A 25937-nucleotide genomic window follows, 5' to 3' on the forward strand; every position below is an offset into this window, starting at 1 on the left:
GAATCAGAAATAATGGAACTCAATCCAGTGTTTGACAAACCAGAAAACATAAATTACTTAGGAAAGACTTCCTATTTGATAACAACTACTGGGAAAACTGGTAAGCAATCTGGAAGAAATGAAGCTTAGACCAATTTTACACAGTATTCCTCAACATAGTCTAAATGGATACATTGCTTTAATATTAAAGATCATATTATTAAAAATGAGATGAGAAGCAGATCAAATCCCTTTCATAGCTATTGGTAGGGAGGGTATTCTTAACCAAATAAGTGATAGAGGCAATTATAAGAGATAAAATAGATAACTTCGATTATGTGAAATTGAAAAGCTTTTGTATAAACAAAATAATGCGCTTATAAGAAGGCAAGTAGTCAATGGGAAAAAAAAAATCTTTGTACTGAATTTCTCTGATAAGGGTTTGGTATCTAAGATATGTAAAAAATTAACAGATACATAAAATACCAAACACCATTCCCCCCCATAGATAAGTGGTCAAAGGATATAAACAAACAGTTCTTAAAAGAAGAATTGCAAACTATTAACAATCATGTAAAAAATGCTCCAAATCACTAATAATTAAAAAAGATGCAAACAACCCTGAGGTCTTACCTCATACCTTGCAAATGGTCAAAGATGACAAAAGATGGGAATAGGCAGTGCTGGAGGGCTTGTGGGAAGATATGAGTTGGTAGAGCTGTGAATTAGTAAAACCACTTTGGAAAACAGTTTGGAATTATGCAAATAAAGTGACTAAAATATCCATATCCTTTGACCCAGGGATTATTCTCCTAGCCTACTGCTCCAGGGAGATCACTGCTAAGGAAAAAGTCCCTATGTACACACCAAAATATTTATAGCAATACTTTTTTTTTAATTGCAAAGATATACATCAACTAGCGAATGGCTAAACAAACTGTGGCAAATAAATGTATTGAATATGACTGTTCTACAAGAAAAGATAAATATGATTAATAAAGAGGACCATGGAAAAGAACTATGGAAAAAGAAACATGGAAATAACAGAATAAAACAGAATGAACAGAAACATGGAAAATGAATGGATGCAGAGTGAAGTAAGCAGAGCCAAGAAAACAATATACACAATGACTGCAACAATATAAATGGAAAGAACCACCAAAAAAAAAGTCAAAAATTTGCAGTTACAAGGAACAAGCATGGCTCCAAAGAAGGTATATGAGAAGATGCCCCCACCTTACCCCTCTGCAAAAATGGGAGGTCTTACAAGTATGGTAGATGGCACATATTTTCAGACTTTTTCAATGTATTAATCAGTTAGGCTGATTCTTTTTTTCTCTTTTTCTTTTATTTGGTCTTAAAAGATTATTATATGAGATGGCTTTCAGAGGGAAAACAGGCTGTAAAAGACAAAAGATAATAAAAATGTACATAAAAAAGAAAAATGTACATTGACTACCACTTTTCCTGAGTTCTTCCCTTTTTCCCTTTCTTTTTTTCTCTAAAAAATAGCATTTATTATGTGAGGTGGCTGGGGTGGGACAGGAAAGGATACTGGAAAAAAAATTTTCATGATATAAAAAACCGAGAAATGGCAATAAAATTTTGAAAAAGTAATATTGACCAAACTGGACACAATCTGATGCATGTAGTACAGAACAGAAGGATTGTCTCCTTGTTCTTCAGTGTCATACTTTTTTCCCAACATTTTGCTTTCATGAAATTAAAAAAAAAACAAACCAAAACACTTGTAGTCAAATGTGTGACCCCAAGTCTTTTGCTGCTATGTGTGTTTCTGGTCAGTGTTTATCCTACGTTTCTTAGAAAGATTTTTTTGTTCCCAAGTATGCAATCTTTCCCTATAGTCCACAGTGAGTTAACATCCTATTTTTGAAGTATGTTTTGAACTTTATTCTTGGATTTCTGAATGTTGGCAAACCAATATGATCTCCCTATTCGGTCTCCTTCCTTGATCTCTTTAGCCAGATCATCAACAATGGGCCTCAGGACTGGTTCCTGCAGGATACCCGCAGCGATGTCACCCCAACCGCCATCAAACAAACTACTGACAAGTACCCTTGAGTCTGCTGTTCATACTATTAACATCCTATTAATAATGAACTTTCACAATTTTCTTGTTTGTGGATAAGAATACTATGTAGGATGAAATCAAAAGCCTTACTGAAATCAAAATCAGTGCACATATTACTTCTCTCTTTGACTCCATGGACCAACATTTCTGTCACAGGAAAAAATAAATTGGTCTAGCATGTTTACCAAGCAATGTGAGACACTCATTAGCATTTTATACACTTCTAAACTTATTACTTAGTATTTTCCCAATGCCAATTCATAGTAGTATCATCCTGTTTTTAAAAGTGGAGATGAAATTTCCCTTTTCCTAATTCTCAAGAAATTTCAGTGATTTCTCAAAAATACAGACTAGTACTCTCGTTACAGTGCCTTCCCAAGTCCTGACCTACGCTTGGGGTGTAGGTCACTGCGCTGTGCTGAACGGTGCATTCCATTTTTAGATTCGCTCTATTATTTCTTTGCCATAGAATGTCTGGCTTTTCATCTCGACTGGTAGCAGTCTCTTCTAGACCACTCTTTCAGGAAAGCCCCCACTGCTATGCTTTGTTTCATTCCTTCTTGGGTCATTCTCTTCCACAGCCTTGGCAACTGTCTTGCTGCTGCCCGTGTATCCTTCCCCTCCCCCTCCAGTTCAGGAACCATGAACTGTGACCAAATCAACTCTGCATGTGTTTCTGGATGGGGATTGTCAATCTGTTCTTAATCCCACTCACCATCACCATAAACTTTCCGGACCAAGTGTCCCACCCTGGCTACCACCCAGTCTACTTTGCATATGTTGTCTCCCCAAGTAAACTTCTTGAGGACCTCTTGCTTTTGTTTTTTTTTTTTTAAAATCCGAAGTGCTTGGCACAGTGCTTGGCACATAGCGAATGCTTTTAAAATCATTGATTTGTTGATTCATTCATGCCTCTATTACCACCTGGATGAAGGGCTGAGTAGAAAAAGTCTCATATAAGTGTTCAGGCTGACTTTAAAAAATTATAGATCTCTATTGACATCTTTTGTTTTTACATTGCTTATATTTTCTCCTGTATTTCTCCCCTTCCCCATTCCCAGGGATCAATATCTATAACAGAAATTTTTTTAAAAAGGAAGAAAAAACATCAGGGTGACTTTGTATCAATTCACTTCTCAACAACAACAACAAAAAATGCGTCTTAAAAGGGCTTAGAGAATTGATTTCAACAAATGCGAACGTTAAAAAAAATGCAGACAATGTTACTATGATTAAAGTCCTAGACGAACATGCAAAAATCTGTGTATACAAAAGCTGCTTGGCTAATAAAATCTTGCAGAAAATGCTGAATTGAGCCTACTCTTCTTTAGATTCTGGGTCTGAATAGTCTGTTTCAATCAACACCTCTATTTTTTAAAACTCCGACATCTCCATGTTGTGGTTTCTTTTCACACAACTGTATACCAGCACATGGGAAAAAAGAAAGATGTGCATTCTGGATAAGTCTGTGACCTAAAAAGATAGCATCATACAAGATCACACCTTGATAGCAGCACTATCAGATTTTCCATTTCTACTGGAGCATTAAAAACAGCTGAGAAATCATTTCATAAAAGGTAAAATGATCTAATTCTACATTTTAAATGCTTTATTGCTTGTCTTCTCAATGGGTGGGGGAGGCAAGGGAGGGAGAGAATTTGGAACTCAACATTTTAAAAAAACTTGTTAAAAATACATAAAACATTTTAAATGCTATGTTGTTCAGTCACATCTGACTCTTTGTGACCCCAGTTGGAGTTTTCTTGGCAAAGATTCCTCCTCTGGTTCATTTTACAGATGAGGAAACTGAGGCAAACAGGGTTAAGTGACTTGCCCAGGGTCATACAGTTATTAAGTGTCTGAGGCTGCATTTGAACTCAGGTCTTTCTGACTCCAAGCCCTGGGCTCTTATCTATTATACCACCTAACTGTCCTTTAAATGTTATAATACACTCCTACTTGGGGATTTTAAACTACCAACTAAAGTGAGAACCCAAAACAACAGATGAACAAATGAACAAATCTGAAATTGTTGTTTCCCCTCAGTAACTTTCCATAGTCTATGCTATAAAGGAAAGTTTTTAAACAAAACTAGACAATGAATAGGGATCGGGCTGGACCTGTGATTTTCTGGGTATGGGGAACTCCCAGGTGAGGAAATTCTCTCTATCAACTCAGCTTGACATCTTCTCAGCAAATTATAGTTGGAGGAGAGTTGCCTAGAGCACTAAATGGTTAAGGAATTTGCCCCAGGGTAATCACCCAGCTTTAGGGATCAGAAGTAGGACTTGAACCAGGTATTATTGGCTTTGGAGGCAGGTAGGTAGATGGGTGATAGAGTGCTGGGTCTCAGATGCATACTAGCTGTGTGACCCTAGGCAAGTCACCTGACCCTGTTTGCTTCAGTTTCCTCATCTGTGAAATGAGCTGGAAAGGGAAATAGCAAACCACTGCAGCATCTTGGCCAAGAAAACCTCATGGAAGTGTGGTTCATGGGGTCAAGAAGACTCAGACATGACTGAATCACAACAAATTACTGGCTTCAAGGCCTGCTCTCTAGCCATGTTGATATGGATTACATTTTTGAAAATCAAATTGCCATTCCCTTTTATATCATTTGAATATTAACAAAAAATATGTGAGCATTATTTAGTGCTACAAAATTAAATATTAAATATATTACAATATTAAAAATAATTTTGAAGTCTTTTCAGGCAAACACTGAACAATGCGTGCTTCTGATAGAACACCAGGGCTATTCAAGAGGAAAAGAATATTAATCAAATTTGTACCTCCTCAGTGTTGGCAGTTTTTAGTCTTCCTGTTCCTAAGCTAATTGTTCTAATCTAAACCATAATTAATATGAATCCAAGAGAATAATAAATATGAAACTAAGTGAAGTAGAATACATTTTAAGTATTTTAAGAATTTCCACATCATAAGGCAAAAGAGTATCAGATCAAAAATACTAAAATTATTGCTAGTAGTAATGTCTAGGAGGACACAAAAAAATTGAATTTGTGTGTGTTTGTGTATAAGTAGAATGCTACCCCAAAAAGCAATTTGTTATCAAAAGCAACTCAAGCTTCACATTCAAGCAGAGACAGAAATTTAGATCCACAAAACAAGTCTGTTAGACAGAGGAAACAGCAGAATCAGCTATTCATCTAACTCAAAAATAGGATAATTGCTGTGGATTATTAGAAGAATAAGAACTTTCCAAAATATCATTTGCGAAACCCTTCAAACTATTGTATCTATGGCCAGAAAACGAAGAAAAGTCATATATTTTAACACTGTAAAATCCTGTTTACAAATTAGTCTCCTTTGTTTCTAAGTCAGTCAGGACTGATGGAATTCTTTACAGGAGCTATTTTAATTAGAAAACAATCATATTAAAGCTATGACACTGTGGGAAGTCTCCTGCTTGTAATTTAACCTTTTAGCAGAAAATAAAAGATAAAGAGTCCCAGTCAGGATAAAGTGCTATTGAAAGCTCCAGCCAAGCCAGCTGTTTCTTTCTGCAAACCAACAATTCTTCCCCTTGAAATAGTGTCAGCAAAGCAGTGGCTTTCAACGAGTCTTTTAAAAAACTCACTCCAATAAGTTAAAAGTCAGAGGAGTGACAACTTCTCTTTTCTTGTCTTTAAGAAAACAAAAACAAAAACAAAAAAACCAGGTCAATTAAAACATTTTACCTGGGACGAGGTAAAAACTTGAAACGTTTTTAAAAGCCTGACAGCAGACGTATAGAAATACCTCCAAATAGAAAAGAAACAGATTCAACTAATGGTTAGCTCCTCCCCTTCACCCCTTTCCTCTTGGGCAAAAGCTTGGATCTTAGAGACTATTCAAGGATTTAAAATTTCAAAAGGCTAGGGGGCAAATGGTACTACTTCTGCTTTCTCATTTTCCCATTGTTAAATGTGAACAAAAGCTCTGGGGAGAAGGAACTTCGAAGTGATTCATAAACTTCCACAAACACAGATTGAAGACTCAGGAAAAACAAAGCAGAAGGGAGGAGTACTTGCCTCAGGACTATGAGTTATGCACCTCCTTAAAAGAAGAGAAGTAAACTAAAATTGGACAAGAGTTACATTTATAAGTATTTTAAAAGCCCATAAATAAAAAAAAACCCTTTTAAAATACTTAAAACCATCCAGCTCTCTCACTGCCCCACCTAAATGATTAGTTAGCTAAAAGAATCCCTCCTGCATTACTGGATCAAAATGGAAGCATGAGAACCATGCTTGGCCTGATGTGTGTACTCTGAGCAAATTAAGATTTAGTGTGTTCATGGCAAGATTAGTTAGTCACTAAGTGAAATGAAAATGATAAATGAAAAAGATGAAGCTGAAATCAAGTCTTATGATTCAAGGACAACCCTCCAAGGTATGAGTTATTGGGAAATCATGAAGTACATTGACAGCATTCTGCCTTTGGCTGCTTTGGATTCAACAATGCAGCCACTGTGGATGTTTCTTAAGCAACAGTACACACCCCACTGTGCTTTATGCCTTGTGTGTGAAGTTTAAGGATTTATCTAGGGAAACCAAATTGGTCCTTAAGGATGTGGGGGCACTTAATAAGTAAATCCCAAACAACAATCTCCTACCCAAATCTACTTGAGTTATACCCTGTCTAACCAAACAATCTACTCTCCCCAACTCTAATAAAAAAAAACAACAAACCTCTTCCTTTTCTTATCCATTTAAGAGAACCTTGGAGCCATCATTTATTGCTACTGCTTCAGATTCCCTCATGAAGATAATCATTTGAAATATTTTTGCGCAATGCTGCCACAATCAAAAAATTATAACTTTCTGCTGGGAAACCCAAGAGATGAAAACTGGGCTGTAAGCAAAATCCTTATTTTCAAATACAAAGAAATGATCTAGACAAAGAATAGATAGAAAAAAGGGTGTTGGATTAGGAACACTGGCTTCAAGTCCTCATCTTGTCACTTCCTACCTGTGTAATGTCAGGCACATCACTTTATGTCTCTGGGCTCGGTTTCCTCTTCTGTGAAATATGGATAGCAACACTTGCTCTGTGTACTTCTCAGGGATGTTGAGAGGAATGTTCTTTGTCAGCTATTAAGAAGAATGATACCGTCGATATGAAACAAACTACCTTCCTATTGACTCTGAAAGGTAAGCAGTTTCTAAACTGTTAGCTATACTTATCACCACATAGTGATTCGTGAAAGAACAGAATATGTGTGCTTGTTAAGATTTATTCTAACCTACCAGCAGGTAGGTGGCTCATTGGATAGTGTTGAGACAGGAATCAGAAGACCCGAATTCAAATTCAGCCTCAGACACTGAGTATTTGTGTGATCCTGGGCAAGTCACTTAACCTGTTTGCCTCAGTTTCCCCAGCTGTAAAATGGAGATAACAGTACCGACCTCCCAAGGATGTTGTAAGGATCTAATGACCTATTTGCAAAGCACTTAGCACCATGTCTGGAACACAGTGGGTGCTAATATAAATACCTATCCCCCCCTACCCTCCTTCCCTACTCTACCTTTAATTTGGTTCCCTGGATTTTGCTGATATGAACTCCAACCTTTATTCCCCTCTGTTTTAATGTGCTGTAACAGTCTTCACTAAATGCCACCTGCACTACATCATCAAGATGATGATGTTTTGTTGAAGCATTTCACCCAGGGCCCCCAAGATAATGGATTCAGTGGGACACCCAAAAGATCATTTTTCTCCTTTGTATTGACTGTTCCCAGTGCTTTCAGACTAGAAGAGTTTCCATTTTTTATGTAAGCTTGTGCAAGGCCCTCAGGGCTTTCTAAACTGTTAAAAAGAAATCAATGTTCAGATGGGTAGAAGAGGCCTAGGAGAGCCTAATGAGACTGGGTAGGAGTTCTGGAACTCATTCAGCTTGGATCATGAGGACAAGTACAAGCGAGCTTCAATTCTCCTTTCAGGGAAGAGGAAGTTCTCCAAGCCCAGAAATACTTGCTACTGTTGAAAACTGGTGGTAAACTGTTTTGCACAGCTATAATTTATCTTCTGCATAAGGGAAACACAATAACAAGAGTTGCACACGAGTAAAAATAATCAGTACCACAAAAGAAGATAAGCAGCAAGGTCGTTACTAAGCAAACTGACCTGTGGCCTTTATGTAGTAGCAGGAAACCATGATCCCATGATGGGGGTCTCTGTTCTACCAACATCACATCTCGATTAGATTCAGACAACTCAGTTAACAGCCAATGGAATTGGGGGAACAGAAAAATCTAATTTAACTCTTTCTTCTGCAAAAGGAATCACTAGATTTTAAAACTATTTTGTAAGGGTATCAGAGCTTCTGGGTGAGGGTGGGAATATTTTTTTTTTCCATGTAAACATATTTCCACATTAGTCATGTTGTGAAAGAAGAAACAGAATAAAAGGGAAAAGCAACAAAAAGTGAAAATAGCATACTTCTATCTGCATTCAGACTCCATGGTTCTTTCTATGGACGTGGATAGCATTTTTCATCATGAGTCCTTTGGAATTGTCTTGGATTGCTGTATTGCTGAGAAGAGCTAAGTCAATCACAGTTGATCATTGCACAACGTTGCTGTTACTGTGTACAATGTTCTCCTGGTTCTGCTCACTTTACTCAGCATCAGTTCATGTAAGTCTTTCCAGGTTTTTCTGAAATCTACTTGTTTATCATTTCTTATAGCACAACTGAATTCCATTACATTCATATACCACAACTTGTTCACCCATTCCCCAATTAATGGGCATCCCCTCAATTTCCAATTCTTTGCCACCACAAAAAGAGCTGCTTTAAGTGTTTTGGTATACATGGGTCCTTTTCCCTTTTTTATGATCTCTCTGGGATATAGACCTACTAGTGGCATTGCTGGATCAAAGGATATGCACAGTTTGATTGCCCTTTGGGCATAGTCCAAATTCCTCTCCAGAATGGTTGGATCAGTTCACAACTCCACCAACAATGCATTAGTGTCACAATTTTCCCACATCTTCTCCAACATTTATCATTTTCCTTTTCTGCCATATTAGCCAATCTGAATCAGAGTTGTTTTAATTCACATTTCTCTAATCAATAGAGATTTAGAGCATTTTTTAATGACTATAGATAACGTTAATCTCTTCATTTGAAAAATGCCTGTTCATATCCTTTGACCATCTATCAATTGGGGAATGACTTGTATTCTTATAAATTTGACTCAGTTTTCTATATATGTGAGAAATGAGGCCTTTATCAGAAATACTGCAAAAACTGTTTCCCATCTTTCTGCTTTCCTTCTAATCTTGGTTGTATTGATTTTGTTTGTGCAAAACCTTTTTAATTTAATGTAATCAAAATTATCCATTTTGCATTTCACAGTGTTCTCTGTCTCTTGTTTGTCATAAATTCTTCCCTTCTCCATAGATCTCACAGGTGAACTATTCCTTGCTCTCCTAATTTGCTTATGGTATCACCCTTTATCTCTAAATCACGTACCCATTTTGACCTTATCTTTGGTATAGGGTGTGAGATGTTGATCTATGCCTAGTTTCTGCCATAGTGTTTTCCAGTTTTCCCAGCAGTTTTTGTCAAATAGTCAGTTCTTATCTTAGAGGCTAGGATTTTTGGGTTTATCAAACAGTAGATTACTATAATCATTTACTACTGAGTCTGACGTGCCTAATCTATTCCACTGATGAGGGTGTTAATATTTTAAGGTCTAGATGGATAGACTATTAATAGTGTAATATAATAATCACTCATGTTTTCTTAGCCACTTAAATCGTGGTAAGCACTTTCCATACTCATTTGATCCTCATGTTCCTGTTCTACTGATCAGAGAACTGAGGACAGAAGGTTGGGAGTGACTTGCCCTGATTTCCTCTCTTCCTCTCATCACCCCACACTTTATCTCTCAGTCCTACAAGTGCCATATGGGGCATGTTTGCTGGAAATTAAGTAGGTGCTTCAGCATAGGATGTTTGGGGAAGAGGTGAGAAATGTTGCATTTCTGTATCTTCAGGCATAAAGACAACAATCTTTTAGAAGAACATTGATAATTCATATATTGATAGAGACTATAATTCTGAATTTCTGATGAAAAGAATAATTTAAAATGATAATAATACATTAAAATGAAGAGTAGACATGGTATATTTTAATAGTCTGGGACCATACCTCAGTTATACTTCAACCAAAGTACATTATATATTAAGGAACCGATACAATATGCCTGATCCATCATTATTTCCTGCTATTGTAGTCCAATAAGTTTCCTAAAAACAACACACATTTTATGCCAGAAGACTTTTGTGTATGTATGTGCATTTTAATTCTACTTGAAAATTAAAATTTTTTTATCTGTACTGAGAAAAAATACAATTCTTTGCAAAAGACATCAATCTCAAATCTGACTCATGCCAAATTCAATTCAACAAACAGCACTGGGCTAGATACTGGGATGGATCTAAGGTTTAGATAAGAGGTAGGTCTTGCCCTCATGGAGCTTATGGTTTAATGGACTAGACAGGTAATAGTCATACAAATGCAAGTAACTACAATACAAAAATAATACATGATAGAGTCCATAAAAGAGGTGCAGGGAAACTGCTATTTAAGTTTCTCAGAGGGAAGGCTGTTACTGACTCAGAGGGACATGGAAGACTTATTGAGGAGAAAGAATTTGAGTTGAATTTTAAAGCATAAGTAGGAGCCAAATGGGTAGGGTGTGGGAAGGCATTCCAGACCAAGTGATCAGTGTAAGCATGTAAGCATGTAAAGGCATGGACATGAAAAAGTGTGGAGTACTTATGAAGATTGGAACAAAGTTCAATTTGTCTGGAATATAAAGTATGTATAGGGAAGTTATTCAAGATAAGGCTGGAAAGGTGGAAGTGGTACCATTGACGGAAATGGCAAAGCCAGAAGTAGGAATATGTTTTAGTTGAAAGATACTATAAAACTCATTTGAGCTGGAGGTGCAGGTGGAACATCCAGCTTGTCTTATAGGCAGCTGGGTATGTGAGTCAAGCTCAGAAGACAGCTCTGGGGCTAGATCTTTAGATCTGGGTGTCATCTGTTTAGAAATATCTGAAGCCATAGGAGTGAAGGAGATGGAAATTGCCATGGGGGAGAGGAAAAAAAAAAAGGCTAAGGACCTTGGGGAACATCCCCTTCAAGGGATTTTTAAAAGGATAAGGAACCAGCCAAGAAGACCCAGAGACAGGTATGAGACCCAGAGGAGGAGATGTTATCAGAAAGCGGGGTTCTTCAATGGTGTCAAATGCTGCAAGAGGTCAAAGAAGATGAGGCCTGAGAAAGGACCTTTGGATTTGGGATCGGAAGGTCACTGGTAGCATTAAAGAGAGGCATTTCAATAGAGAGATGGGAATGGAAGTTAGACTATGAGAGGCTGACATGAGTAGGTAGTAAGGAACTAGAGGCATTAGCTGGGTAAGTTGTCTATGACTTTTTCCATAAAGTTGGCTATAAAGAGGAGAAAGATAGTACAGTGGTAGAAGGTAAAAGATGAAAAACAGTAAAAAGAATCTGAAAGATAAAGAAGATTGGAAACCCTTAAATGAAGAGTTTTTCTATGAAGATTGGGGAGACCCAGAATTGATAAGCAGATGACAAGGAGTCAAGTGAGAGAGTAAGAGTCAAGATACATGAAGAGGGAATGATTGATGGAACAAGTTCTTGAGGGAGAAAGGAGGAACTGGAGTCATGTAAACTAGTGGAGAAATTATCCTTAGCAAAGAATAGATACTTCTCCTGGAATTGGAGGGAAGTGAAGAGGGGAAAATGAGTAATAATGCGAAGATGTTTTGAGGTGCTTTTTTGTCTAACGGCCTCAGTGAAGTATGAGGCTAAGTCATCTACTGTATGTGTGGGAGTTGAAGGTAAAGTTAGGAACTTGTGAAAAGAGGTTAAGTAGGGGCAGCTAGGTGGTGCAGTGGATAGAGCAAAGGACCTGAGTTCAAATCCGGCCTCAAACCAAACACTTGATGCTTACTTACTAGCTATGTGACCCTGGGCAAGTCACTTAACTCCAAAGGCCCCCCTCCCCTGAAAAAAAAAAAGAGGTTAAGCTTTGAAATAGTGGACTTTTTGGTCTAAGGATCCCTTTCTGCTCTTAAAAATTATTGAAGACCTCAAAAAGGTCTTTTTTTTTGTTGATAAGAAATATCTCTTGATATTTATGATATTGTAAATTAAAATGGAAAATTTTAAAATAACAATAATAAACCAATTACATCAGACAACATTTTTGTGAAAAATAGCTATATTTTTCAAAACAAAAATTTAGAAAGAAGAGCGGCATTGTTTTACACATTTTTGCAAATTTCTTTAATGTTTGGCTTAACAGAAGACAGCTGGATTCTTATATCTGCTTCTGTACTCAGTCTGTTGCAATGTTATTTTGGTTGATGTATATGAAGAAAATATGGTCTCATACAGGTATGGAGTTGGAAAAGAGAGTATTTTAATAGGCAAATAATGAATTATCATTATTTCATAATTATCATTATGAAAATATTTTTGAAATTGCATAGTCCCTTAAAAGGTCTCAGGGACCTCCCAAGGGCTCCTTGGACCACATCTTGAGAACCTCTGGTTTAGAAAATTTATTGAATGGAATTGTGAGAGGAGCCTTAAGTACTAAAATGAATATTTTCCATTATACAGATATCATACTATATAATAGGCCACTATTTTTCTTGATAATTAAATATTTCATATCTAGACAAAGATTTTGGTTCTTGCATAGTGTGTTTGACCTGGTGTGGTTAGAAGAATATACAATTTGTACTATGGGCACAGAAATAACTATATAGAAATAATATTTTCTGTTATATAACTGAGATGATTTTTACCTAAAATATGATTGTTTGCCTTTTTTCAAGATAAATGAACATTCACTAAAACACTGATCTATGCATTCACAGCACCATGATGCTGGAAGCGCATCTGTCCTCATTTACCAAATGGGCCATATAACCAAACACAGAGGTCAATTCTTATTTACCTTTGTTCATCCTGCACTGCACGTAGTAGGTATTCGATACATGTTTGTTGACCCAAATTAGTCAACTTTCCTCTTACTATACTATAGAAATAGCAAAATGTATAATCCAACTATGAAATAAGAGGTCTTAAAAGACCACAGGTTGCCCCTAAAAGAGCTGTGTTGCTATGGGTTCTTATTGTTGTTGCTATTAAAGATCACAGAACTGTTTTCAAATACGTTGTTCAACAGAAGATATTTTATATTAGTCATCCTTGTTACCCAGCTAGAATTCTACTCATATTTATTGTAAAATAATTAGCAATCATTTAAGAAAGTAATCAACAGACTATGAAGTATAAAAAAATATTTTATAGAGTAAAAAGAGAAAACATAAAACACTTCCACTAAGCCATGGGGTAGAAGGGACCTTAATGATCATTTGGCCCAGTTTTGTTAGGTCCAGAGAAGTTATAGGATTTGCCTAAAGTCATGCAGGAGAGTAAGTGGCAGAGGCAGGATTTGAAAATTATTTCAAACCCAGCACGTTTCACTTTTGCACCACAAATTAGAAAAGATTTCAAAATGGCATTCCCCAAATTACCTTTGCAATGCATGATGGCTATTGTTCAGACTGGCTGGTCCATCAAAAATATGGCTAGAACCAAAGGGGCTGTAAGGGAGAATTAATAACTCAAGGCCTCACTTGGGTCCATAATAGATTCTAAACTCTCTGAATATAGGGGCGATCTCTTATTATCTTTGTTAACCCCACAATGCACTGCACATAGCAGGTGCTGAACAAATGCTTACTGGTCTGAGTCCACGTTTGTCACGTAATAGTGTAGAAACAGAAATATGGAATAATTTCAATTTCATCTCTTCGCATGTCTTCGCCTCTTTGTACTCACATACTCTAATGGAGGTGCCAGGGAACAGTAAAACATTCAGAAGAAAACCTTTCATTTAGTTGGTGGCTGGGTCTGTTCCTAGGGTGGGACTAGGTAAGTTTACTCTTCTTTTACAGTGTTCTGTTTAGTGTAACCAAGTTGAAAGATCCCTTCTTGGCTCCGGATTTGAAGTAGGAGGTACTGATCCACATGACTTGGTGGCCAGAGGGGCCTGTGTGATACCTTATGGCCTCTGAAGACTCAGAATCTTTGACCTTCAAGCTGCTACAGTCTGTGAATGTCCACCAAGTTGCTCAAGGCTTCAGGGACAGGATAGGCCTGAGGACTATAGCCAGATTCTTATCTTTCCTATCACTGTAGAGTATTTAACATTAGAGTTACTCATAGGGAGTTGCCATTTAGAAGTGTAGCAGCAAATTTAATTGATTTGTATAAGCATCAATTATCATACAAATTATTTTTATTGATAAGGGTGTGGGTTCCCTGGGGTCCTGTAGGTCCTTGGGAACCCGGTAGAACAAACATCCACACAGAGCCCTAGGAGGTAGAGGAGAAGCGGCTGCTTCATGATGGCAGCAGAAACTGCAATAGCAGCTGCTAAACCACAGATCAGATAGTTAGCCTCTGAATAACTAAGTGCTGGACAGGGTTTGCTTAGGGGCATCTCCTCAGTGCCTCACTAGAGGCTAGTGACTATTTTCCTGATGTCCTACTCTTCACTGATCCCCTTCACCTCTACAAATAAGCAGCTACCCATGAGATGGTAAGGCCAGGCCACAAGGCCAACACTGCCCATGAAGGCCTCTTACAGACACCCTCTAGGTAAATACGGGCCTACAATGATGCAGATAATTTTCCTTTCTTGACTAGATCTTCCCTTTGGACTACAGACTAACTGTGGAATACTACTCTGACCTCTACATCCTATAGTTGGGGAGGGGGGGAGTTGTTAATCTGTGAAGAACACAGCTACAGAGCAACTGAGGTAGAAATGTGATGGTCACTTATTTCCTTTCTTAGTGTGTCCTGAGAGCTTTACTCTGACCACTTCCACGTGTTCTTTCAAAGATCCTACTTCTGAATCTTGCACTTTTTAATCTTTGTCCAGGTGTGAATTTGGCAACAGCTCCACAAGGGCCATTTAAATTAAAGGACCATTTAAAATTAAGCCATAAAATAAACAAATAAAATCCACACCTTTAAATTAAGCCCAAATTGCTGACAATTTAATAACAATTGAAATACAACACATAACAATGCAACCGTTTTCTCAGGACACAGATACTCAGTGACATTGGTTGTATCATTGGTAGGATATTTCATTCATTCAATTGCATGAATTCATTCAAATACAACCAATATCAGCATTTATTAAGTGCCGATTATATCTCAATGTGTACTGACACTCAAATGGTTCTGCAAGGCTGCCTTAGCCTTTTCTTATTTCATGTAGCACTTCCATAAAATAAAATTCTTTTTTTAGACACCTATGGAGCTAGGAGTAGTATAAGCCCTCTTCTCACATTTATTTCAATACTCTTTTACTTCTCTCATTCAACTCTTAGTTAATCCCAAACATCTATATTAACCAAAGGCAAGAGTAAAAGTTTTAACAGTAAAGTTGCTATGCTTAATTTATTAGTTATATATTAAGTTATGTAAATAGTGGGGATGAAGTATAAACATATGTATTTACCACGTGCTGGAGAACAGAAAAGAAACTAACAGAACTCTAAATAGATAATTGGTAATAGTTCAGGTGTTATTTTGAGTCACTCAAGCAAATAAACCTAACTGTAAAGCTCAAAATAAAGAAACGGGCATTTATGGATATAGCTTAGTTACAAAATGAATTGAAATTACTTTCTAAAAAATACCTCCTCCATAATGTAACCTTCAAGGGGGAGAAGTAGAAGGCAAGCTCATAGAGTTATCCAAAATGGTATCTGGTTCCCATGTGAGACCTCTGGGGTAGCAAGGAAAGGGGCAGATGCCATACGGATCTATTTCCTCCAAATTATGCTCAAGGGCAAGATTTTACAAACTAGATTACTTAGAATAGAGGATGAATAGCACATTTTGTTTGTTTTTGTTTCCAAATGGCAAAAGAACCTTGCTGAGTCAGGTAGTATAACACAAGTTACTGAAGGGCCTGCCTTTGAGGACTAAACAAGAAAAGTGTCTTTCATCATAAAAGGTATTTTGAAACCAATTTCATTTACTTTCGACCTGTGACAAGTGCTTTTGAAAAAAATGGTGCATCACAACTGTAAGATGAAAATGAGAGAGGGGGAAAAATGTCCCCTCATAACCTAACATGGAGAATATTTCAATTTTTTATTTGACGAGCACATTTTTTCCTCCTTTAAAATCTCCCCGAAACTAGATTGCCTTTAATAAATCTAGTCACCATAGCTTCTGACCACTGCCATTATTATAACTGTAAGCTCCTCGGGGTCAGGGCTTTGTTTTCTGTTTTCCCCTTGCTAGGAACACTTCCAATAAGAATTTCTGCCAACTTCAAACAGCAACAAAGAAAAATGAGCCTGTAAATCTTTACCTTGATAGAAACAATACTGTTAGAAAAAGGAAAGAGGTCAGGAATGAAGAGCAGATCAAAGGAAAATGCATCCTATCCAGTTCAGTGTGAAGACTGAGAAAGAAAGGTGGGAGGAACAATGCATAGATGATGCTGAGGACATTTGGCTCTGGGGCCTTCTCTTATTCGGTTTTTATCAAGATCCTAAAATATGTCAGTTTCAGAGCTCTGTAGGGCACAACTTTTTTGCAGCTTTTATATTAAGTTTAAATAATAAAATCATAACAAAGTGAAAGACAGTGTAGTATGGTACATTAGAGGGCCAGCTTTAAAGATGGATAAGAGCTGGATTTAAGACCCACCTCTCATGCATACTTGCTGTGTGACCAGGGGCAAGTCCTACGGATCTCATAGTGTTCTAGGCAATTCTCCTTAATTTGCAGAGAGAAGGTGCCAACCTGCAGAGGGACTTTCCCCACCTGGGAGTTCCTCATACCAATGAAATCCAAGACCTAGTCTCTATGCCTAAAAATGTCAAAATATAGAATCATTGAGCTCCACACAAGATTACGGAAAATTCCCCAATCTGGCACAAAATTATCACAAAGAATCCAAACATTAAAAATTTAATCATACTCAGATACATATACTAAGAGCCTTTAATAACATCCATTTTACTTTCCATTAAATACAACTTCTCACACACATACACACACACAAATCCTACAATGGCCAACACATCCGGCTGTAAGCTAGCCAGAAAGCAGTTGGTTGCTGGCAAAAGCATCTATTCCATATCTTGGCATCTGTATCCGAAAGCTCCAAGCACACCCCATGGGTGGCCATGGGTGTTGACTTCAATGCTGGAAGCTGAGTCAATTTAGTTTTGCAATTACACACATATGCCAGTATGCTTAGTAACTGCACTGCTATTTAGAAGAGCCACATTTAGCATAATCCACTTATGTGGGAGTTTACCCATGTTCTAGGTTTAAAATATACAAAAGTTTTGTCAAGCAGTGAAATTGGAGGGCTCAAGGGACTGGTAACCTGAGATCCAGGTTTTCACTTCTAGGTCACTGGTTCACATTCAACCCTGATTGTTAATAACTGAACAGTTACCACCTGACAGTTTCAGTTAATTAGCAGTATCTGTCGACTTCCTAGTTTTTTGGGTTTTTTTTATGAGTACAGCATAGAAACCATAAACACAAATGGAATTAAGACTGTTCTTATTGGCAGTGGGAGGAAAGGACAGACAAGAGAGTCTGTTTGAAGGCAAATTTTAAGTTTCCATTTTCTTTGAAATGAGAAATGATCTTCCTTGTAGTCATGTCATGCGTTGCCAAAGATGCATTTTAGAATAACAGTGGGAAATGCTGAAGAGTCAAGATGTTAACAATAGAGGGACCAAATTAATATTATCATTAATACTAATAAAAGCAGTCATTAGTAAAGGATGTCTTATACTCTTTAGATCTGTGTATATCTTTTGTCATGTGTTTCTTTAACATTTTTTCCATTTGGGGTGATTTTCCTAGATTTATCCCTATTTATTTAGCACATTTTGCCACAGACCATCAAATCAGTTATACTACAATTTTGTGTGTTAAAAAATTTATAAGGAAATAAAAACCTGAGGCTTTTTGATTCCTCCGGTAAGATCAATTCTTAATACCAGAAAAAAAAAATTAGGGATCAATATTACCTCTCTGAAACAGCAAGAAATAATTGCTTCTCCTTCTAATACTAAAAAAAAAAAGTTTAAGAAAGATTATTATGTAACTATTCATTATTTCTTCAGCTCATTTGCATACTTTGGTTTCATTAGTTATATCCACTGAGACTGGAGGTAAATAAAAAAAAACTTGAGATATCAACCTAGTATTCCACCTAAGAGACAAAACTGGGCTAGTTTTTTAGCATCACTACTAACAGTTATCGGTCAAGAAGCAGCATTAGAACTACTGCTGACCTTGGTTCGTACATGTTAAAAATGGATATTTTCTTTTGGTGAAATGACCATGAAGTCAGAGCTTGAAGTAGTGACTAAAAAAAAGGCCGAGACCTATATTTATCCGGTGAAACATTTTGTCTCGTCTGAAGCCAGTTTGCAGAAACCCACACACACATCAAAATATGTATGGGGCAGCATAGCACAGTAAATAGATAGAGTTGGCCTTTGCAGCAAGACGGGAGTAAAAAAAGTCCCAACTCTGAGAAGACATTAAACTTCCCAGGGCCCTGAGACAAGTGGAAGAAGAGGTGCTGATATGAATTGTGAAGTTCCTACATCAATGAAATTACAGGACTGGACAAAAAAAAATTTAATTTTTTCCAAACAATTCAGTTCTACAAATATTTATCAAGCATCTTCCATATGCAAGATGAAGACAAACACAAAAGTTTCTCCCCTTGGGAAAGTGGGAGGCTCCACTATGGAAATGGGTGAATGAACTGAAGGTAGATGTCAGGAGGCAAACACACAACCCCTGGGGGGGGGGGGCCTTCATGTGGGAGGAGTCACCAGAGCTGAGCTTGATGGAATGGGGGAAGGGGTGGAGAGACAAGGTGGAAGTGAGGAGGGAGGACGTCCCAAAAGCAAAGGCCCAGGGATGTGAGACAAACACAGCTGATTTTGGAGAGAGTTGGTAGCTGAATTGGGCTAGCAAGTAGAGGTGTGAAGGGGAGTGATATGTATTAAGTCTGGAAGGGCAGGTGGGAGGCAGATTCTGAAAGGCTATGAAGGCCCAGGGGCTCATAATATCCTAGAAGCAACAGGGAGACACTGAAGCTTTCTGAGCAGGGGAGTGGCACAGTCAGATGGATGATGTCTTGGAAATTTAGAAATACACATGACAGTGAAAGTTCTCTGAAGAATTTTTTTAAATTTGCAGAAAGAGCCAAAATTTTTTTTTAAATTTGCAGAAGCATTTTATTCTGGGATTTTTTTGTTTGCTAAATGATCATATCTTCCTAGCCACGTCAAGCTCACCTTCCCTTTGTACTCAGAGGACAAAAACAAGAAAAAGCTCCTTCTGCTACAACTCTGAAATGAGGCTAAGACAGATGACGTTTGGAAGATGAACACAGAAATGGACCCATGGGCCATGGAAGATGTTCTGAGCCTGATGATCAGGCACCTGAGCCGGACCTATTTGCAATCCATTTCCATTTGTAGAATTAACAATACTGTGTGTGTGTGTGTGTGTGTGTGTGTGTGTGTGTGTGTGTGTGATACACATGCATATGCACATACACATATAATATATACACACATATGCATATATGTGTATATACATATATAAATGTATACATAGTATACTAACAATATGGTATAATGAACAGGACATCGGATTTGGGAGACCTGAAGTCATAGGATCATAGATTTAGAGCTGGAAGAGACCTACTCCTTATTTTACAGATGAGGAAACTGACACCAAGAAAAGTGAAGTGAGTGACTTGCTTGAGGTCACAGGGAATGAGAAGCGGAGAATTTGAAATAATTGTTTTATTTTCTAATAAAATGGTGAGAAAGGACAGTCGTATTTGGTGTCTATGGCTACCTGTATTAGTTCTTCAGCTCATTTTAATCAGCACCTATTATTTGCTAGGTACAAGGCGAGGCAGTGAGGTGCAAAGACAAAGAAACAGACCCTGACCTCAAGAAGTTTACAATCTATCAAAGAAACAACACACAAAATGTATACAAGGTTTTTTGTTTTTGTTTTTTTGGACGGGTGAATGGGGAGGGCTTTAGGAGTTGGGAGAATCAACAAAGATTTCATATAGTCGCTCCAACAGAGTTTTAAAAGAAAGAAAGGAATCTAAGAGGTGAAGATGAGGTAAGAGTGTATTCTAGGTCTGGAGGCCAGCCAGCACAAAGGCGCTGAGGTGGATGACGGGGCTGGTAGGGTGTAGAAAGGAGAATAATCTATGATGTTGGAATGGTAGGTTGGGGCGAGGCTGTGAAGGGCTTTTAAAAGCTAAAGGGACTCTAGATTCAGCCATTCAGCTGTGAAATTCTGTAACCCTATGAAAAGCTAGGTTTTTGAGAAGGCATGACTCCTGTACTCATAAAGGTCATGCCTTTGTATGCTCATGTTAATCTATTCATCTTCTCTTAAGTAGGGAGCAGAGAAGCAGACCAGAGAGTTAACTGCATGCAGGATCTTTTATTTTCTAAAACTTGATGCATAAGTTCAATAAATTTGATTGAAAGGACTATTCAAATCTTTTAAAAAAAATCTAAAGTAAGCAATTCACCATTCAATTGTTTATAGGAGCTTTATGGATGTGTACCTGCTTTGGCTCAAAAGCTGCCGATAGTTGTCATTTTGCAAAGAACTGAAGATAGCTCTACGTGCATGCTTGAAAATGCTTTTTTATGATAGTATTGATCTTAGAACCTAGCAACCCTACGTGGTGCAGTCAAGGGGAGAGGCTAGAACTGTTAATCATTCATGAAAACAATTAGAATAGAGTAGAATGATGAGTCAAAAGGATAACTGTGTCAGTTGCAGTAAAAACCAAACACGTACTCTTCCATCCAGTGACACTGGCCTCCTGGCTATTCTACAAACCAGATGCTTGATCTCTCGACTCACAGTATTTTCTCTGGCTGTCCCCCATGGCTGGAACGCTCGTTCTCCCCCAATCTGCCTCCTGACTTTCCTGGCTTTCTTTAAATTCAAACTTAAATCCTACATTCTACTGGAAGCTTTCCCCAGCTCCTCTTAATTGCAGTGCTTTCCCTCTACTAATTATTTCCTATTTATCCTGTATATAGCTTGCTTTGTATATATTTGTCTGCATGTTGTCTCCACCTGTTAGATTATAAGCTCCTTGAAGGCAGGGGTTTTTGCCCTTTTGCTCTTTTTGTATCCCAAAAACTTAGCATAGTTCCTGGCACATAGTAGGTGCTTAATATTTACTGATTGACTGATGGAAGGGAAGATATTGGAGGCAAGGAGTCCAATAAGATAGCAGAGGCAAGACATAACACATCTTGCCTAGAGTAAGGCTGTTGCTGTAGGAATAAAGAAAAAAGGGGAGCCTGATGTACGGTGGATATGTGATCAACCAATATGAAGAGACAATGTTATTTTCTTTTTTATAAAAATGGTTTCTTTTCTTATTTTTGTCGACACTTTTGTTCTGACATCACATTCATTTCCAAGTATGTTCTTTCTCACTCCTTTAACCAAAAGACCATCTTTTTTTAATCAAAGATGCAAAAGAAATAAGGTAAAAAGTCAGTTAGACAAAATTAGCCAACATATCTACCATGTCTGACAGTATAAGTAATATTCTTTATCTACAGTCCTTCACCTTTGCAATGATTAGAAGTTGCATTTATACATAGGATTTAGAGTTTTTGTTGTTATTGTTGTTCTTTCTGTTTATGTTTTCATAATCATTGTATATAGTTTTTTCCTGGATCTGCTCACTTTAATCTGTCTAGGTTCATATAAATCTTCTAGTGGTTCTTCGAATTTTCCACACTCATTTCTTACAAAGTAGTAATATTCAACTATATGTTCAGCTATTAATAATCTGTTTTAATTAATTTAATAATCTATGATTTAATTTAATAATTTATAATTTAATTAATAATCCATATAATAATCTGTTCAGCTATTCTCAAATCAGTGCTTATCTACTTTCTTTCTACTTTTCTGCTACCACCAAAAGTGTTATGAATGTTTTCCTGTATATAGGACCTTTCCTTCTGTCTCTTATCTCCCTGAGACATATAGCTAGCACTAGTATCTCTATGTCAAAAGGATGGGCATTTTTAGCCACTTTCTTAGGACAATTCCAAATTATTTTTTAGAATGACTGGACCAATTCACAGCTCCACCAACAGTGTCATGTGCCTATCTTTCCACAGCTCCTCCAACATCTTTTGCAATCTTTGCTAATTTGTGGGGTGTGAAGTAAAACTGCAGAACTGTATTCTTTGCATTTCTATTACTAGTAGTGATTTGGAACAATCTTTCATAAGACTCTTAATAGTTTAAAATTCTTTTTAGAACTGTTTGTTTATATCCTTTGACCATTTATTCATTGGGAAATGGCTTCTTATGGACTTAAGTTAATTCCCTATGTATCTTAGATATCAGACCCTTGTCAGACTGTTTTAATACAAAGATTTTTAATCTGTGGTTTCCTTTCTTAGTTTCATTGATTTTGTTTGTGCAAAAAGCTTTTCAATGTCATGCAACTAAAATTATCTTTTTTTGTAATCTCTTTTATCTGGTTAAGAATTCTGCCATTTGCCACCATTAAAGGTAACTGACCTTGACCTCTTAATTTTTTTTGTGGTGCTACTTTTAATATGCAAGTCACCCATTTTGAGTTTATTGCACATGGTATAAGATGCTGCTTAGTCTGAACCTCATTTTTGCAAACTGTTTTCTAGTTTTTTCAGAAGTTCTCGGACAGAACATTTTCAAAAGTGGAAACACCAATTGTTAATAATAACTTAAAAAAGGTACAGCTTCATCAACAATGAAAAATACAAACTAACAAGTTTGAGATACTACCTTTTCCACCAAATTGACAAAAATCATTAAGAACATCGAAACTGTTGGTTATGCTATTTTAAAGAAAAAAGTTATGTATTGCTTGCAGAATTGTAAACTTGTAGAATCTTTTTTTGGGAATATTCTGGTAATATGCAGGAAAAATTTACAAAAATAATCACATCCTTTGACCCAAATAACTCCATGGCTGGGAATATGCCCTGTGCTGTTTTGTTTAGAAGAGTCATCTATCTCTTCGAAGATGTTTATAACAGTGTTATTTGCAATGCAAAAAAAACCGAGGAGTAACCTAAATGCACAACACTGGGGGAATGATAAACAAAATTGTGGTACATCAATGTAATAGGTTGTAATGCTACCATTAAGATGAGAAAGTATGACAAATATAAGGAAATGTGTAAAGGCCTTTAAGAAATGATACAAGAGAAAAAAAAAGAATCAGAGCAGAGCACACACTAACTATAAGCACATATGAGAAAAAAATGAATAGGAATGAATGCTCAAAGAATGCTGATGAAGACTCAGAGGGAGTTAAAGATAAAATAAGTTATGACAATGACAATTTATAGGATGAATTTCATCTATTTAAATGCATTAGTTGCAATATAAGCTTGGTTGACTGTATTGATGTTCATTACGGCTAATAATCATTATCTAAAATTATTTTTAAAAGGAAGAAAGATAAGGAGCTATTTTGCACTTAGTAGGTAGTCTGAAAGAAAAAAAAAGAGCAGGACTTAGCAGTGAACTAGATGGCAAAGCGACAGGGGGAATGAAAGGAGAACTAAGAGAGGCTCGTGCGGTGGGACTCACTGTGACAAGGACAATAAATACTGGAGAAAGATTGTGAAAAGAATATGTGTAGCTCTGGTCTTTTCCAACCAAACTGGTGAAGCTGTTGAGCAGATCAAGATGTCTTTGAGACCCAGTGGCCAATCTGGATCAAGCATGTCACCTTGGCATAGCTGGCAGTCAAACCTGTCAGGGCAGCTGCCGTCGCTCAGGATTTTGAGTGAGAACTCTTGAGAACATCCATAAACCAGAGTGTGGGTTGGTGAGGAAACAGACCTTCAGAGAAGGCACCATAGGAACAACAATGCCATCTGACAATATCTAATAATTCTGAAATAATTAAACTGGAAAAAGACAACAACTAAGTAATAAATTCTCCAATTTTTCACCAGTGCCAAAAAAAACTAAGTGATGGGAGTGATCTTCCCAAAGAGCAAATTAGCTTGTAGAAGGTTAATCAGTAGGAAGAATTGTAACCAATTAAAAAACAGTAAGGATCAGAAGAAAACTGCTCTCTTGTTACATACAAATGTGTGACCATTAATGTAACACATATCAAGAGTTTAAAAAAACAAACCCAAGGAAAGGGCTGCTGCTATAGACTATGCCAGCTCATCTTGCTAGAGCTTTGAAAATGCATGGTTTTTTGACACATTTAACAGGGGGCCTTTTGTTCTCTCCCTGGTATTCCGTGTTTATCTGCAAAAGAAGTACATTAGCTGAAGTATGTAATTAAAAAAAATGTTTTCTTTCCTAGACACAAGTATTTACATGTGCAAAAATGTAATCACAACTATGGTAACAGACCACAGCATATAGTTCAGTGCTCCGGGGAAAAGTACTCAGTCGATAATGCTGGTAAGTGACTGATATGGTAATTACACATTTATAAACATACATACCAAAGAATATGTCAGGGAGTTAGACGAGTTTCTGTGATGGCTGTGAGGCTAGATGCCCTCCCCCCCCTTTTTTTTTAAAGAATCATTCCCCTCCTGTCTTAAGAAGTCTTTTGAAACCAGACAACGCCTTGTTATTTTCTATGAGTAGGAACAGAAATAGGAAGTGTGTAGCCCCATGTCAGCTCATTCCTACTCATCAACTAACAGTACTAGCAAAGAGCCGCTGTTCTGAAGAAGCAGAGCAGAGAGCCAGAGTGGTCAGCAAGACCATGAGTGGATGTCCCAGAGCAAAAGTGAATCCCTTCTTTGTGATGCCGTTAGAACTGAGGGGAAAAAAATCCCACAAGCATTTACAGCGCCAGATTTAACACAACCTTCCTCCTGCAAATACTTCTTTTGCTTGAGCTGTTCAGAATCTGTGACCATTTTTGCAAGATTGCCTTGTGTTTCAAGACTTTTTGCACGGTGTCCTGAAAAATCCTCCCTCAATGGAAAAATACTGTATCTCCCTTTTCTACTTTGCAATTTGGTCACCTACTGTATTCATGAACCAACTACCTTGCTCTAGAAGTACAGGGATTTTATAAGGAATTGGGTCTTAGAGAGGACAGAAGGAAGGAAAATAAGAGAAATAACACTGCCTTTGGAAATACATTAAAAAATATGAAGTTCTTTATAAAAGCTAGATACAGTAGAACTCCATCATAACACAATTCATCGTAACACAGATTTGGATATATGACGGGTCAATTCATGGCCCCTGGAACAAAATTGGACTCAGTAAAAATCTGTTATTACACAGAGAGTCTACAGGGCAGTTGTTAATCCTCTCCCCAATACCAGTGTTATGGAGGAGTTCCACTCTATCTGGCCATGAGAGAAACAGATTACCAAATGCATACAATTTGTCAACTGACTTTCCAGTTTTCAAATTACCTTGATTCAGGGTATTTGGTGAGTGTGGCCAAGCTGCTGGTATACATGTGACCACCCACATCAATGTGGACGGGTGCATTGGATTTTGTGAGCTGTGCTGGAGTAGGAATGCCTTGATTGTTCAATGGAGATGCAGGGGATCTAGTGATCAGAGGTCTTGACATATTGGGCCGACTGTCCTACGGAGAGACAAGCAAGTTTAGACATTTTTCTTTCTTCTTTCTTTTTTTTTTCAAATGGCAAAAAAGAA

The 25937-nt window shown here is 37.2% G+C and overlaps 1 protein-coding gene across 2 annotated transcripts in view; it reads right to left on the reverse strand.

Annotated features, from left to right (window-relative positions):
* LOC114054296 (BTB/POZ domain-containing protein KCTD1) overlaps positions 1-25937 on the reverse strand; it is a 122001-nt gene that overhangs the window by 31622 nt on the left and 64442 nt on the right. For both annotated transcript variants that reach the window (XM_027877501.1, XM_027877500.1), the window contains exon 2: positions 25688-25866. In XM_027877501.1, the coding sequence (XP_027733302.1) occupies positions 25688-25851 (164 nt within the window). In that variant the 5' untranslated portion in view covers positions 25852-25866. The remainder of the gene's footprint in view (positions 1-25687; positions 25867-25937) is intronic.

The sequence above is a fragment of the Vombatus ursinus genome, unplaced genomic scaffold (genome assembly GCF_900497805.2).
Source record: "Vombatus ursinus unplaced genomic scaffold, bare-nosed wombat genome assembly UNPS02014812.1, whole genome shotgun sequence".
Lineage (NCBI taxonomy): Eukaryota > Metazoa > Chordata > Mammalia > Diprotodontia > Vombatidae > Vombatus > Vombatus ursinus.